Source organism: Pagrus major, chromosome 9 (assembly GCF_040436345.1).
Source record: "Pagrus major chromosome 9, Pma_NU_1.0".
In the NCBI taxonomy this organism is placed as follows: Eukaryota; Metazoa; Chordata; class Actinopteri; order Spariformes; family Sparidae; genus Pagrus; species Pagrus major.
Genome location: NC_133223.1, coordinates 22,723,716 through 22,738,988, shown reverse-complemented (window position 1 = coordinate 22,738,988; position 15,273 = coordinate 22,723,716). Strand labels below are relative to the sequence as shown.

Here is a 15,273-nt window from a genome sequence, read left to right as displayed (position 1 = left end):
ACTGGGGAGATTAGAGGAAAAACAACACAAAACAAGATCAACTGATGGCCACTAGGTGTCGCCAGAAACCAATCCTTCTTTACCAAAAGCCCCGTTTTCCAACTTCGATGAGGTAATAAAGATGATGTCTGCGCTTGTCAGGTTTGAGAAACCCACAAAAAAAAAAAAAATGAAAAAGTTTAATTTGGTGTTTGTTCTGCAGCCTGTGAGCCATGTTTGAAGCACACACATTAATGCTCTTGATCAAACGTGGCATCACAGCGGAGGACTTTGTGAATTAACACTCGCAGAGCAGGTGAGATGACAGGAAACCTCTCAGCAGCCTCTCAGGGTTGTTGGAGAGGTGTGACACCAGCTCCGGTGTGAAGGTGTGAGGAGAGACTGATAATAAGTGAGCCTGCTGCTGCTGCTGCTGCTGCTGGTGGTGGTGGAGCTGCTGGGTGTAGTTGTCTCTCTCTTTCTCCTCGTCTGTATCAATCTGTCTGTGGTGCGTGAGCGCGCCCCGCATTTCTGATCGGCGCGCGGATGATGATGATGATGAGAGCGTGACCTCACTGCTTTCTGCTCAGCTGCTGGAGAGAGAGGGGGGGGGGAGAGAGAGAGCGAGAGAGAGAAAGGGAGAAACAGAAACACGTTGAGGGAGACGGAGAGAGGTACGGATCAGCGGAGGAGAGCTTCAACAACACGCCGGTAATAAGTGCTCTGCGCGGGGGGACTCGGTCGTGGCGCGTCCCGCTGGCTGCCTCCCAGAATGTTCTGCGCCCCCGGTTCATTTCTCCGGTACACGAACCAGTCGCCGCGGCGTCCCCACGGACACTGAAGCCCAGATGCTCACCCTCTCCGCCGACATGGACGAGTCTTCGTCGCTGCTGGATCTGCTGGAGTGCTCGGTGTGCCTGGAGCGCCTGGACACCACGGCCAAGGTGCTGCCGTGCCAGCACACCTTCTGCCGCCGCTGCCTGGAAAACATCCTCAGCTCCCGGAACGAGCTCCGCTGCCCGGAGTGCCGCATTCTGGTGGACTGCGGGGTGGACGACCTGCCGGCTAACATCCTCCTGGTTCGCCTCCTGGACGGTATCAAGCAGCGGCCCCAGCGAGGGAGCGGAGGAGGAGGAGGAGGAGTGGGAGCAGGCGGCAGGCAGTCCCTCGCCGGGGGCTCGCTGCAGGGGTACGCAGCCGGGATATCCGCTTCTCCCCCGGGCAGTGCGATTAGAGAGCTGCCCGTCGCCACCAGGAGCTCTCCTGTTAAGGTTGGTCACTTTCCCGTTATATGCAATGAATGTGTCAGCGCCTCTCTCTGTGAAACTATGTTTAAATGTTTCACAAAAACACCCACATCCCGCAGTTTTACGATTTTACGAGCCCCTTTTCAATTGGGCATGCACAAAGCACAACTTTAAGATCGGTTCCCACGGAGCAGCAGCAGAATGTGGTTCTGGAGGACCATCGTGCGGACAGATTCCCTTCTGTTTATGTCTGATATTCGCTGGAGATGGGGAACAGCGTGTTCAGCATGCTGCCTGCACTGGTCTCCAGCTGCTGCACGGTTACATAGATGCACATTTACACACTGTGCTCTGAATATTCACGCAGTGAGGCTGATTGCAGCAGAGATTGTTTGGCAACAACGATGAGGAATAAACTTGGAAGTAGACTCAGAGTTTTTCTTTGGCTGTGGGTTGCTGATGACACTATTGACTCATGCACATTGTTGTCTATTGATTGCTTTGCTGTCCTCACCAGTTGTGCCTGTGATGTTCCCAGATGTGACTCGAGCATCCTGTGATCCCACTGAGGTGTAATTAAACTGAACTGAGAGAGGAGGAGAGACACACTGTGTAGACTGAGAGGGTCACCTGTCTGCGATCCCCTTGTTGCCATAGTCCTGGTGAAGCCCAGTCGCCCACAGGCTGCAGCAGTGTGAGGTTTCATAACCCGAGCTCAATGGGAGAGGAATGGAGAGCCCTGTTGCTCTCGCTATGCAGTGCATCCAGCGCATTGTCTCCCAGCAGTAATGAGAGATGTGTCGAGGAATGTGGCTGTAATGTGGCAATCAGACAGAAAATGTGATAAGGCTGCAAGGAAATGTTCCCTCGACTGGATCTATCTAATCTAAAATCTTGAAAAACTCAGCAAGTGATTGTCATGACCTCACCTCCCTCACAGCTTGATTTCCTTTAAAGAAAAGCAACATTTACAGACTTCATGTTGTGACTTGTTGAGGCGGATATGCTGTATTTGTCTAAGGTGAGCTGATAAATGCAGTGGGATTTCTCAGAGTTGGAGTGCGTAAGGGTGGTCGCAGGCAGGTGTGTTCATGTCTTCCCCTCAGCAGCTGCCTCTCTGAGTTTCGTGATGTCCCCAACAACGAGGATGCAATGAGTTATCAGGCTAACAAAGGCTTTTGTCATCAGCTTTCACACCCTCATACAGCACTCAGCACAACGAGACCCTCTCAGGCGGCGGCTGGCCATTGATTGAAGCAGTGGAGCGCTCTGGTGTGATGGAGTGCAGCGGCGGCGGGCAGTCACTCATTCACGGCGATGAACAGGAATCCAAACCCTCAGTGACATTTCCACTAACACTTAGCGCTCAATTTCAATTCACTCAATAAACTTTAGCGGTCCCTGCAGGCCAATTTTGATGCCTGGTGCACACAAGAGACGAGCTGCAGTGTAGGGATTTAAGAGTAGCAACATGTTTGGATTCAAACTGCAGAAAAGGCAAAGTCATCGATCATTTCATAATGTTTAAACAAGCGCTTATAACTTCATACAGAGCTTAGAGGAGAGAAGAGCTTCACGGCAAAACAGTGTTGCAGCATCCTGCTAAACAACCGAAGTAGATGTGGACTTGTTTTAAAATGTAAAAAAACAACTTAAACAATCATAAAATGGCTCCGTACAGCTCGTCCGGCATAAGCCAAGTCTTTGGAAGCCGTGAGCCCCCGAATTGATTTGAAAAGATGTAATTTTCCCCCTTTTAAAAGCCGAAATCTTCCCTGCAGCTGCTCAGCTAGAAGCGTTAGCGCACACCCCATCTAAAGTGGGTGCACAGGCTTGAACGTGTGTCAAGGGTGTAAATAATACATCTTCAAATCAGTTTGCCTGATGAGCTGTGTGGAGCCATCCCCATCTACTTCAGTGTTTAGGAGAACACTGCAACGCTGTTTTGCTATGAAGCTCCAGAAAATGTTTTGTGGACTACGAAACTTCACCTGACCATCAGCATTGGGCTGGGTAGATAGTAACTGAATTTTTAGATGAACTTATCCTTTAAAGGGGCTCTGTGGAGCTTCTGTGTTGTGCTGGAAGCCGGTCGTGAGTTTATGTTAGCGGACTCCATTTCTAAACGTTAGCCACTGCTGCACTCTGTTAGCGAGGCACTCGAGAACGTGCATAAAGTCACATCCTTTGGACCATTGTGGAAAATCCGACCCGAGTCCTTCACAAAGAAATCCACGGTCCAGCAGCAGTAAACACCTTAAACAAATCGTCCACAGGCTTGTAAAGGGAACCGAGCGAGACGGGGAAGGTCTAATTTTTCACGTCATGTTACAGTCCTCTCACATATGGCCAATAAAAAAGAGATTAATACACATACGTTTCTACAGTTTGTTACATAGAGCCCCTTTAAGGAACGTCTCAAATAAATTGAGTGTAACCAACAGTTTCAAATCCAACAGGAGCCACTTTACAGTGTCAGGAAACAGGAAACAGCAGCCAGTCCTCACACTGGAAAGGCTGGAAACAAGACGTAAAGAGAAATGAGAGGAAATTCAGAAGCTGTGTGATAGATTGTTAACCTGAGTCACACACATACACGTGAAAACACACAATGTACACACAGCGCACACTCAGAAAGAGCGTAGTGGTGGCCAGTCTGTGTTTGTTTTAGGACCCCATGGAGAGAGCCCTCCAGAGTGGACGCAGCCTTTATTGCCCAGTGCACACACACACAGACACACACAGACACACAGACACACACACACTATGCACTATACACCTATAACCCATTACCCTCTTCAATCCCCCGCAGTCACTTTGCCCAAGTCTCCTCCAGGCTCTCTTGGGACCAAGGCCTGGTGATGAAAGTGTGAATTAATCTGCTCTAACAGTGTGTGTGTGTGTGTGTGTGTGTGTGTGTGTGTGTGTGTGTGTGTGTGCGTGGATGTACACCTCCCCCCCTGCACACAAAGAGCAGGGGTCTTGCAAAGGGAGTTAAATCGGCCTTTGAGTGACACTCTAATGCAGTACCACCACAGTTATTGAGGGAGTCATAAGGGTCAAACAGAGCACTCCACATCGAGTATTAAGGGTTGTAGATGAGAATGAATGTGTTGCTATGGTAATAGAAGAAGAGGCAGACATGCTGAGTCAGCAGCAAGACCAGCTTTTCTTTTTCTTTATTTCTCCCTGCTGTTTGTGCTCTTAGAGCCTCCGTCACCATCTTCGTGCTTGGACCAAGGTTGTGAAGGTTGATGATTTCTTCTCCTCCAACTTCTGTGTGAAATTAACTTCTCAGGGGCAAACAATTTGCCAGGACACAGTGAAGTAAAATACACTCCTAGAATAATCATAACACAGATTATTATCTTGTATTTTTCCCCATACCTATTCGGTGTTATTCTCTGTGCTGAATCGGGCACTGAGTCAAGCCTTCAAGTGCTTAGTCGCTTGTTTTTTTGTTCATTTACCCCAAACAAGAAATGCTGAGCCTGTTAGCAGTTGATGACTTTGGCAACCCCCTAACTGGTCCCTCAGTTGCAGTGCTGTACATCAGCTGTTGCGGAGATGACTCGCCACTTGTTCCCCTGACAGGTGTGTGTAGACACATACAGTCTGCAAACAGACGAGTTGTTCTAAAAATGTAAGAGTGTCGTGTAAGCTGAATCATGGGACTGTGAGACATTTGTGTGAAAATGTTAGTGTTTTTTTTTTTACAAAAAAAAGGACAAGATGTCCATCAGGAATCAGTCTCAGATAAGTCTGTCAGTAAACCAAATGTTGCTGCTTCAACTCATGATAAGGCTGAAAATAAATAAAAATACAGAAAGTTGATAGCAAAACAGATACAGGTAGCTGAGATTTGTAAATGCTGCATGGATCTGGCATTGGTTGCTTCCTAAAGTTAGCTGATAAAGTAATTTGCAAATGGCAAGCTAGCCAGTGAACCAGCCAGTTTAACCCTCGGAGTCTGGATGAATTAGCTGACAGTATCCACTCAAGACAGTATTTTGCTACGGTAGCTAGCCAGCACTTCATCTGCGTTAGCAAGAAAGCTAACATTAGCGAATATTAGCCAGGTAAATCCACAATATCACATTTTTATTATTATTAATAATGTCAATTTAAAAGCTAATTTTCCGAGTCAATAAAGTCACAGTTTGTCGTAATTAAAGTAAAATACCATCTAGTTTTGTGTTAAACCGCCCTGTGAACTACATCGTCCCGCTCAACACACGTCACCAACACCAACATGGCCGCCGCCTCGACACAGAAAAGGTACTTAAAAAAATAAAACAGTAAATCTGGTCATGTTGCCATCTGCAGTTATGTGAAAGGAGAGTTCGTCAGTGAGCTGCTAATATACAGGAGCAGCTCTACGGTGTTTAAGTTAGAACGAGACGTCACTAACGCCACTATGTAGTCTTTATAATGATGTATTTTCACAGTCTTATATTTCACAACTGCAACTTTCTCAAGTTGAAAAATCATCTTTTTAAATTCACAAACACCGTATGTGTAGTTCATGGCACAATTCAAGTGGGATCCGAAATGATTTGTCTCTCTCCGTTCACTACCATACAAAGTTTTTCTGAAATAAGGTCCCATGAGGGGGCGTGAAGGGGCGTGACTTCGGCACTCAATTGCACGCTTTTGGCACTCTGGGGTAGCAAAAGTAAGGCAAGGCACCCGGGAGTGTGCGTAAATGTCACATCCTTTCATTTTTCCCAGGATCTTGCCTTTTCATAGAAATGTGCCCACAGGCTTTTATAGGGTACTGGGAAAGTTGGGGGAGGTCTCATTTTCTATGTTACGTTCACACATGGGAAATAGAAAGTGATTAATACATGTAAATTGCTTCACGTACTTAAATACTGTAACTTTAAAAAGGTGAAATACATTAGTCTTCAGTGAGATTTTTTTTTTAAAAACTTTTTTTGTTGTGATTATTCAGTTTTTTTCAGGTCTTTAATAACTTCACAACAGCTGATACTACTGGAAACTGTTCTTGTCACTGCTTCCAAAGAGGATGTGTTTTCAGGCCTGATGATCTGTTTGTGTGTTCATTCGATAGCCTGGTATCCCAAACACCTGTCACCAGATTACGGGTAAATTTGATGGAATGTCAGGCCAGGTGCCACATATAAATTCAATAGCTGTAAAAGTATTTCCTAACATTGTGTGAGACATTTTCCCTAAATGCATTCTCTAGTTTCTTGTTGAGTGCTACACTAACTCAAAAGACAGAAATCTGGCACATGCATGTTGTGAATGTCTATCAATCCAGTGATTCACTCAACAGATTTTCAAAACAATTTTCATTACTGACATAACAAATTCAGAGGATTATTCAGCCATGGTGGAGTTATGCACGCTGTATATGCTTTCTAGTTTGTGTATTTGTTTCTGAGCTCACTCGAAGAACACTTCAAAGTGAGTCTTTGTGCCATATGTCATCCTGCACATTTCCTGCCAAATCACGGCCTTGGACACATGGAACACATACAGAGCTGTGCACTCGTAGAAACAGTTTACTCTGTTACGGGCAGTCTAATTTTCACACAGGACAGCATGCAGCATAGAATGATGTATTTAATGAGGTAAATATCCTGTGATTAGAGCCCCCACGATTTAACTAACTATAGTTTATCTCAACCTCCAGACAACAGAGGAACTCATCTGATGGCTTTATCAGCACAACATGCAGCCAGCTAGAAACAAGTTCACTGAACCTTTTGCATTGACTGACTTTGATTTGATCAAAAGTTTTTAGTTGGCACAAAGGTTTGAAAGTAGAGCGCTCATAACAGCAGGCATTAAAATTTTATTTAATCCACACCTACAGTAGCAACGACACTGGTGGATGACTCCTAGAGAGTCATGAATTTTTGCTGGCCTCGGCTGGTCGGCCTTGGAAGGTATGTGTCCTCCTGGAGTGATTGTTCTTTGAGGGAGGGGGAGCTTTTAAACATGGTCTCTCTCCTACACCGAGTGACTAACCCAGGTTCCTATTTGGTATTCATGAGGCTTGTCTACTTATCTGATCCTCCACATGTCAAGGATAGATTTTTACAATTGTCTGGGAGACGATTATTTTTTTTACTGTGTTGAAAGTATTAAACATCTTCAGGAGCGTGAATACAATCTAACTATAAAGCAAAGAATCTCTGTCATATCTCAAGAACCGTTCATCTGACTTTCTTCACACTTGGCAGGCGTGTTGCTGAGGACCCAAGGAAGTGCAGTGTCGAATTTGTTGCAATTTGGACACATTCAATATTAATTCATTTTGAATGAACAGTAAACAACACTCTGGCAGCGCTTTGCAGACTGAAGCTGGGCTCACGCTACGGGACTTTTGAAATACTAACTGTACACATGAGGAGAAACCCCACAGGTTATTTTCTCTCTTATTTTAAACGTGCACACACTACAAGATTTTAAAAATAATGGCACATCACACACTACAGATAAAGTAATCATCCCAGAGGGAGCAATGCACCACCTCCCGTGATCCCTCACAAGATCTCATGGGGAAGCAGACCTAAACAAAATGGAGATTAGCGTGGTGCTACTTTTTGTGTAGTAATGTGTTGCAGTGGGAAAAAAACAAAAGCAGAAGTTTGAAGTCTGGATGAGATTTTAACCCCTTCCACTGGCAGTGTCTGTTGTTAATATTTTTCGACTTAGTTGTGCTGTAGAGCTCAGTGGGCATAGGGTGTTTTATTTTGAAAATTGGCCGATGCACTATGCCATTCAGCTGTCTTTCTTCCTATCTGGCTCAATCTGCCGTGTGCAAATTGACTCGGCTGCAGTCCGACCGTAATGTGGCCAGGACGGGCCAAAGGATCTGGGGGGTAACTTTCTGTCAATAGCAGTATGCTAGCTACCGTTAGCCCCAAGGGCGAGAATGTTTACTGTTGCTTGGCAGCACCGCCAGCTGCTCCAGGATGCCTCTCTCATTGGTTGTTGTGGTCCGGCTCCGAGATTTCCGATGTTATCATACAGATTTTAATGGTAAATGTCAAACATGTTAGGCGTTATGGAGGCAGCCCTGCTGTAGGCAGTTCAGGAGGCTTATACTGGATTTGTAAACCCCTCACAGTACCAGATTATCTGTACTGAACAGCGTGTTTTGAGCAGCTCTGCACTAGGATCACGTCCTTCTGAGACGCAAACCATCGTGATAGGACTCCAGAGCTCTGACAATCAAATGTCACATCTGAACCAACTGATGTCAGACACCCAATGTGCTGCTGATCAATGATCATATATGTACGCAAACTGCAGCAGAGGGCAACGCTGTGATCAGCTTCTGTTTCTGCACACAAGCACAGTTTTATCATCAGATATAACCTCAGCTGCGGGAAAACCGACTGCAATTTGCTGCCTGCACTCCGCCTGTCCAGTTCCCATCAAAGCAGCGTGTCTAAATGATCCCAACCCTTGATCCTCACCCTTACCTGTATTTACCTGGGGTTGCTGCGGTGACGCCCGAGGTTACCCTGGCAACTTACTGCAGCAACGACGCTACTTGCTTTCATCTCTGGAGTGAGACATCGCTTTGCCTTGTCATTCCCAAATGTGTGTGTGTAAGGATTAGGTGGGGGTTTCAAGAAGGATATCGTCTATTGCCAGGGCCTGTAATGATCCTTTAAACCTGTGTCTTTTGTGTTGTATTGTACTAAGGATATACACACACCCACACATCTAACCTAAACCTAATTCAAACTAAGTCTTTATAAGAACCGTGGTGTTTTTAAGAAGTTTATTGACCAAAACGTCCTCACTTTCCAAAAATCCTCACCCTCAAGACATAGAGATACAAAAGCACACACACGCTCTATCCGACAACATTGCCTGCTCTACAGCTCCATTCATACTTAATCTTGATATCTCCCTCACCGCTACAATAACAAAATAAGACAGAGCCTCATTTTTCTGTGTTTCTTCTCCCACACACACACACACACACACAAACACACACACACACACACACAAACACACACAGTACACAGACTCGAACACACATTCATTAATGATATAAACTAACGATCTCTTGCAGTAAACAACAAGTTCTCAGTCATTACCTTCACATTACCCCCTCAGTTCATAAATACTGAACGAAGGTCTGACACAGTATACACACACACACACACACACACACACACACACACACACACACACACACACACACACGCACGCACACACACGCATTGGCTACACAGACGCACACAACTCATCTTCTCAAGTCTGAGAATATCTCTCTGGACACACTTCTCTCTTTATGCACGAATGTGTGTTTGTGTGTGTGTGTGTGTGTGTTTGTGTGTGTGTGTAGCAGTTCTCTCTCTGCCTTCTCAACCTTTCTCAACCCAGATTGTTAAATGAACACACTCGCACACAAACACATCTCTATTCCTCGGTCGCTCTTTAGTCATTCTTTCTCATCTTCCTTCTTGCTTTTCCTCTGATGTCCATGTGCAGAGATCTTGATTAATTTCAGTGTTACCACATAATGAAGCTTCCCTCCACACACACACACGCACACACTCATGCATACGCTGCCTTTTAAGGAGTAGTTAAAACTAGATGACTGCGCTCTGTGCCTCCTGGGATATCTTGGGAATTGTGTCTTTTTTTATTCATTGTGTGTATGTGTGTGTGTGCACAAAAGTGTTCTTGCAAACATATAGTATGCATTCATCTATTTGCATGCTTGTATGTTTGTTTACCACTTATATTTTCCACTAGTAAACACAAGGCACAATTGGATTTTCAATGGTTTGCAGTGAGGCTGCCCACAGTCAGTATTCAACATTTTGTAGTTTAAACCGTTTTCATGCCAAAGATTACCGTGTCAGTGTTTCCCCCAGAATTTTACTCTTGTCCTCCAGGAAGAGCCTCTAAAACTGCATTTATTTTTTACTCTGCTTTGACAAAATTTCAGTAGATTCACTGGCAACTAGTGTATTTTATTCAGTAATCAGAGGATGGCCAGAGGGGCGCCAACAGCTGGGCCAAAGATGATTACCAATAAATGGTAATTTTACTTCTTTTGCTGATTTGAACACCTGGAAATATCCGCTTGTGGCAAAACTTTAAATGGTAGAATTTGGATATGAATAGCGCAGTTGACAGGTTTGGTTATCATGCTGATAATACGCCAAAATGAGGAAGATCAATCCCGTCAACTCATGTCAAATTTGTGGCATCATCTGACCAGCTAGTCTGACCCTGGTATGTTCTCTCTTTATGTAGTATTGTTGCTCGAGCTGGGTCAAATGATGGATTGATGGATTGATGGATGGAGGCATGGTGGCGGTCGAGCCTATGGCTTGTGTGATGGTGCAAGGAGATGGTGTGCGTGTGTGTTGTTTAGTTTGGGGGGGGGGGGAGTTGATGCATAATGGGTGTTAAAGCCTAAACAAGCTTTGGAGCTTGACTGCTATTCCCACGGGTGTATGGGTGGAATCCCATCAATCCCATCCCCCAGTTACACAAATACACACATGGACACACACACACACACACATTAGGTTAAGGGTTAACCCCCTCACGCCGGGTCCTATTGTTACTATGGAGATGAGGGTGAGATGTCACTGGCCATTGGTCAAGCCAGTATATATCAGATATCAGACTGAGCAAGTGGCATATTTTGAGGTTGCATTTAAAACATGGCGCAGGACAGCATGTAGATACAGTTTGTCTAACTCATCACATGAACTAAAAGTAACTTGGTTATCAGTGCCGACGTCATACAATATGTCTTCTCAAATAGAAAAATAACAGAAAACGTCTTGTATCAATGTTCATAGGCTACGTAGGGCTATGACGTTCTCCAGTCGGAAGCACACCATAGAAACTAACTGAGCATTTCTTATCGTAGCAACACTGCTCCTAAATGTGAAACACTGTCACTGGAATCATCCAGAGGCTGAGGTATATCTGTTGATGAGAACATGGTACCTGAGAACATTGGTACACCGTTTGTGCCTGTGTATTGCTGCTCTATGGGGCTTACATAAGCTAAGTAAGTTAAGGACATTACTCATACCCGTGTGAAATGGAAGCCAAGGATGGACATAGTAAAAGTGACACACAGGAGACTGTGGTTCGTTTCCAATGTAAAAACTCTTCTTAGGTATCCTGCGGTTGTCAGAGTACATGGAAATACTTTTCTAGTGTGTAGAACAAGTCACATTGCTATCTTTTGCATACTAATTAGGTAGCGTTAACATGTTCCAGCCCTGGAACATGGACACAACCATAGCTCCAGAGACCCAAGCCAAGAAATATGTCCAAAAAAACCATTGTGTCCTCTCTTGAAAACTTCCAAATTACTTGAAGGCACACTAGCTACAGTGTTTTAAGTATATATTTCCTTAACACGAAAAAAGAGGAGATTTCAAATTCACACTTCAGGAGTGTGAATGAGAATTAATAACAATTCTATGCTTGTTAAGAGCGGCTGGATGTATACCACCATCTAAAATATTATGTTATTATACGACACATGAAGCAATAAAGCGTGCCATGTTGTGTAAAGCAACAACTTCATAATTATGGCACCATCTAGAATCCTGTTCGATGTGGGTGGGTGTTCATGTGCCACTTCCTGGTGGGAAAGTCACAGCTTCTTTACTGGCATGACATTACATGGTTTCTGATTAATGAAACCAGCGACATTCAGGCCAAACCAGAGTCACCTCCCGCTGCCAGCTGGGACTGTTGGTGTGTAAAATTGCTCCGAGCAGCTTCTAATGTGGGAGTAATCGTTTGTGACTCCAGGTAGTTTTACTTTGGTGTTGAGACTCTGACTCCTCCAGCTGCATCAACGTTACGTGTGTGTGTCTGTTGTAGTAACAGATGAGGTTCCACCGGTGACATGCTTGAAAAAGTGGAACGGTTCTCTTGGGGTAACAGATTCGTGGAAACGCACTGTGGCTTCCCCAGGTGTCAGACAGTGCAGGTGTGTGTACTGTATATGTGTTAATACGTTTCTGTTCCTTCCTGTCTTGTCGCAAAAAAACGACTCCTCCACCGCCTCCTCCTCCTCCTCTTCCTCATCTTTCTCTGTAATGGAGAGATGTTGAAATGCACCCACCACCCACTTTAGACTTGGCAGGAAACAGAGTCTTGGCTGGAGTATAGAAGAGAGATCATTGTACACACACACACACACACACACACACACACACACACACACACACACACACACACACACACACACACACACACAAACACACTCACAGATACACACACATCTGAAGAGAATTTGGAAACATGGCAGCAAATACAGGTCTTCCTCTTCATCGACCTGCTGTTCATTCTCACAGCTCTCAACTTCAATTCATCACAGCAATGTTTATGGATCCTGGTGAAATCATTCTTTTCCACCTCTTTTTTACTTCACCCGTAGGACTGATTGAACTCTCGGAGATAGTTCATCCTCTCCTGAAGGATCTTTTCCCTTCAACCTTACAATAAATTGCTTTATGAAATCTGTTAATTGGACCTTTCAGAAGTTTGAATGTCTTGGACTTTGACTACACTTACACGTTTTACCAAAGACTCCAAAGGAAGCTAATATTTTTTTCATGAGGTATTAATCATTGAAACTGAATATTTAAAGAGTTAGAGCAGTTTTGTATCATGTAATTAATCACATAGTCTAGATGTAGTAGTCGGCTTTGTTGCAGTGTTAGACGGTGTTTGAGCGTACATTGATTACATTACTTGCCCCCCACCATCGTTTTGCATTTTTTAAATCAGCATTTTGTCGGACATCGGACGCTACAGTTATAAACTAAAGATGCCCTTTGTAGCAGCAGCAGCAGAGTCGCAGCACAGACCAGCAGGAGTTACCTACTCATAATGAGACGAGAGTAAGGACGGTTGACAGGCAAGACAATGGCGGAGGAGTTGCTGTCAAAGTGAAAAGCAAAAGCGCCTTTTCAACAATGTTTTGGATTTAAAACCAAATGCCAATAGAGAACCCGATAAGGTTAATGAGAGCAAAGGAGTTGGTTACCTCACTGAGAAGTGGGAGGTGTGCAGCCTGTCGCTTGCAGCTCTTCATCTAACAGCCGACTGAAGCTACGTGTCCACAGGAAGCGTCATTTCAAGGTTCTCATTCATTGTCTTTGTTGTCAGGTAGCGGCGCGTTATGTTTCAAGAGACGGGGCGTCACGTTGCGTGCTTTATTTGCATCAAGTTGAATTCAGGCTACTTTATGCAAATGCATAGCCACTCTGCATGGAGTGCCGTTTGCCCAGTCGGTTGCAGCCAGTACGTTTGTTGTATGTTTTGTCTTGGTTATTGTGGTGTCTTTTGCTCTGTTGTCCTCCTGTGGTTTTGTGTTCCTCCCAAGCTGATTTTTCCCTTCACACCTGCCCTGCATCAGTTTGTTAGCCCCCTCTCTTGACCTGCACCCCATCCCCTCTTCATTTTTGTTTGTATTTAAGTCCAGTTGTTAGTTCAGTCATACTCGAGTCAAGTTCTGCAATTGATCTGCCGTCTCTTGCATTCGGGCCCATCCTCTTCGCTGTCAGTGTGACAGTTATAGTGAAAAACCAGATGGCCATAAAAAATTCACTAATGAGTAACACCTAACAAAAAACATTACGGTTATTATAATGTTGCTTTTCGTTCACTGAGGATAAGTGTGATACTCATCTGCTGCATGTGTGTGAATTTTTGGGGGTCAGATAAGAACATTTCAGGTTATTTCGGGACACACTCTGATCCACAGCGCTCATGGCTGCAGTACAAGTGTGATCAGCTTTCCACTCTGACGTCTGTGTCCAAACATCCACTGCTGGCCCTGTGTGTGCCTGTGTGTGTGTGTGTGTGTGTGTGTGTGCGTATATGTGCGTATATGTATTTTGTTTATGAAGAAAGTGTGCATATTTTATTTGGCATACGCATCAGGGTGGTGTTTTCTGGTGGTTTAGTATGTGTACTCAGAAATGATATGTATTTTGTACAGTGTGCGCATAAATCATGATGTGCGTGTGTTGTTTGGCCACATCATGTTTTTAAGACGAACTTCGTAACCTTTCACAGCGCTGGACCTGGAGAAAGAGGCTGGTGTGTGTGTGTGTGTGTGTTTAAGGGGTGTGTAGCTGGTCATGGTAGTATGTTAGAAATGAAGGGAGTGTGCAGTGAAAAGCCCAGCGGCAGTTATGTAGTGAATTTTTGGCTTGGGGTTAGGTGTGTGTATATATGTGTGTGTGTGTGTGTGTGTGTGTGTGTGTGTGTGTGTGTAAGAGGGATCTGGCAGTTTTCTCCCTCCAGGACAGGGATTATGTAAGCACAGAGAAGTGGGGTCAGATTCCACTCTCCCTCTGGCTGTGTTCTATCAGACTGGGAACAATGGAAACACTGGTATAATGAAACACTTCTGCTCTTATATTTAAAATGCTGAACGTCTCCAGAGACACTGCGCCGGCTGCCATTTTCTCAGGTACTAGATATTGTACAGCCTTCTGAGACTCTGACTTTGTTAAGTGGGGTTGTAACCACCAAGTATTGTCATTATCTATTAATCTCCCAGCTTCTTTCAAGATTAATCGATTGTTAAGTCTATAAAATGTCAAAACATGTGGAAAGATCTTTTAATTGCTTCTTTCTTCCAACAAATAGTCCAAAATGCCAAAGACTCTTCATTTACTACCATAAATAACAAAGAAAAGCAGCACATTTTGACATTTAAACCTTTTCTGCTGAAAAATGACTTAAACGATCACGACTTTAAGGGGAATTTTAGTATTTTGAAACCTGGGTCTCATAGCAACATGTTTCGGTGTGTAAATGATTCATACTTACCAAAAGTTTTGGAGTCGTTCCAATAGGTCGCCTCAGCTGGCAGCCGCGACACTGAATAAACTGACTATTTTCAGGCATTTTGGACATTTTAAAGTTCAGTACGTGTCTCTCTGTGGGTGGTTAAATGTCCAAACCTGACTACAGACGTCATTTGGATAAACAGCCTAAATGGCACTGTGTTTAGTCATATAACCTGAGAAAATGTTCTCACTGTTCT

At 44.4% G+C, this 15,273-nt stretch overlaps 1 protein-coding gene across 1 annotated transcript in view; it reads left to right on the top strand.

Moving 5' to 3' along the window:
* Positions 1 to 687: 687 nt before the first annotated feature.
* LOC141002679 (E3 ubiquitin-protein ligase SH3RF3-like) overlaps positions 688 to 15,273 on the top strand; it is a 109,346-nt gene continuing 94,760 nt past the window's right edge. Inside the window, exon 1 of the mRNA XM_073474056.1 lies at positions 688 to 1,250. Within this exon, the coding sequence (XP_073330157.1) occupies positions 828 to 1,250 (423 nt within the window). The 5' untranslated portion in view covers positions 688 to 827. The remainder of the gene's footprint in view (positions 1,251 to 15,273) is intronic.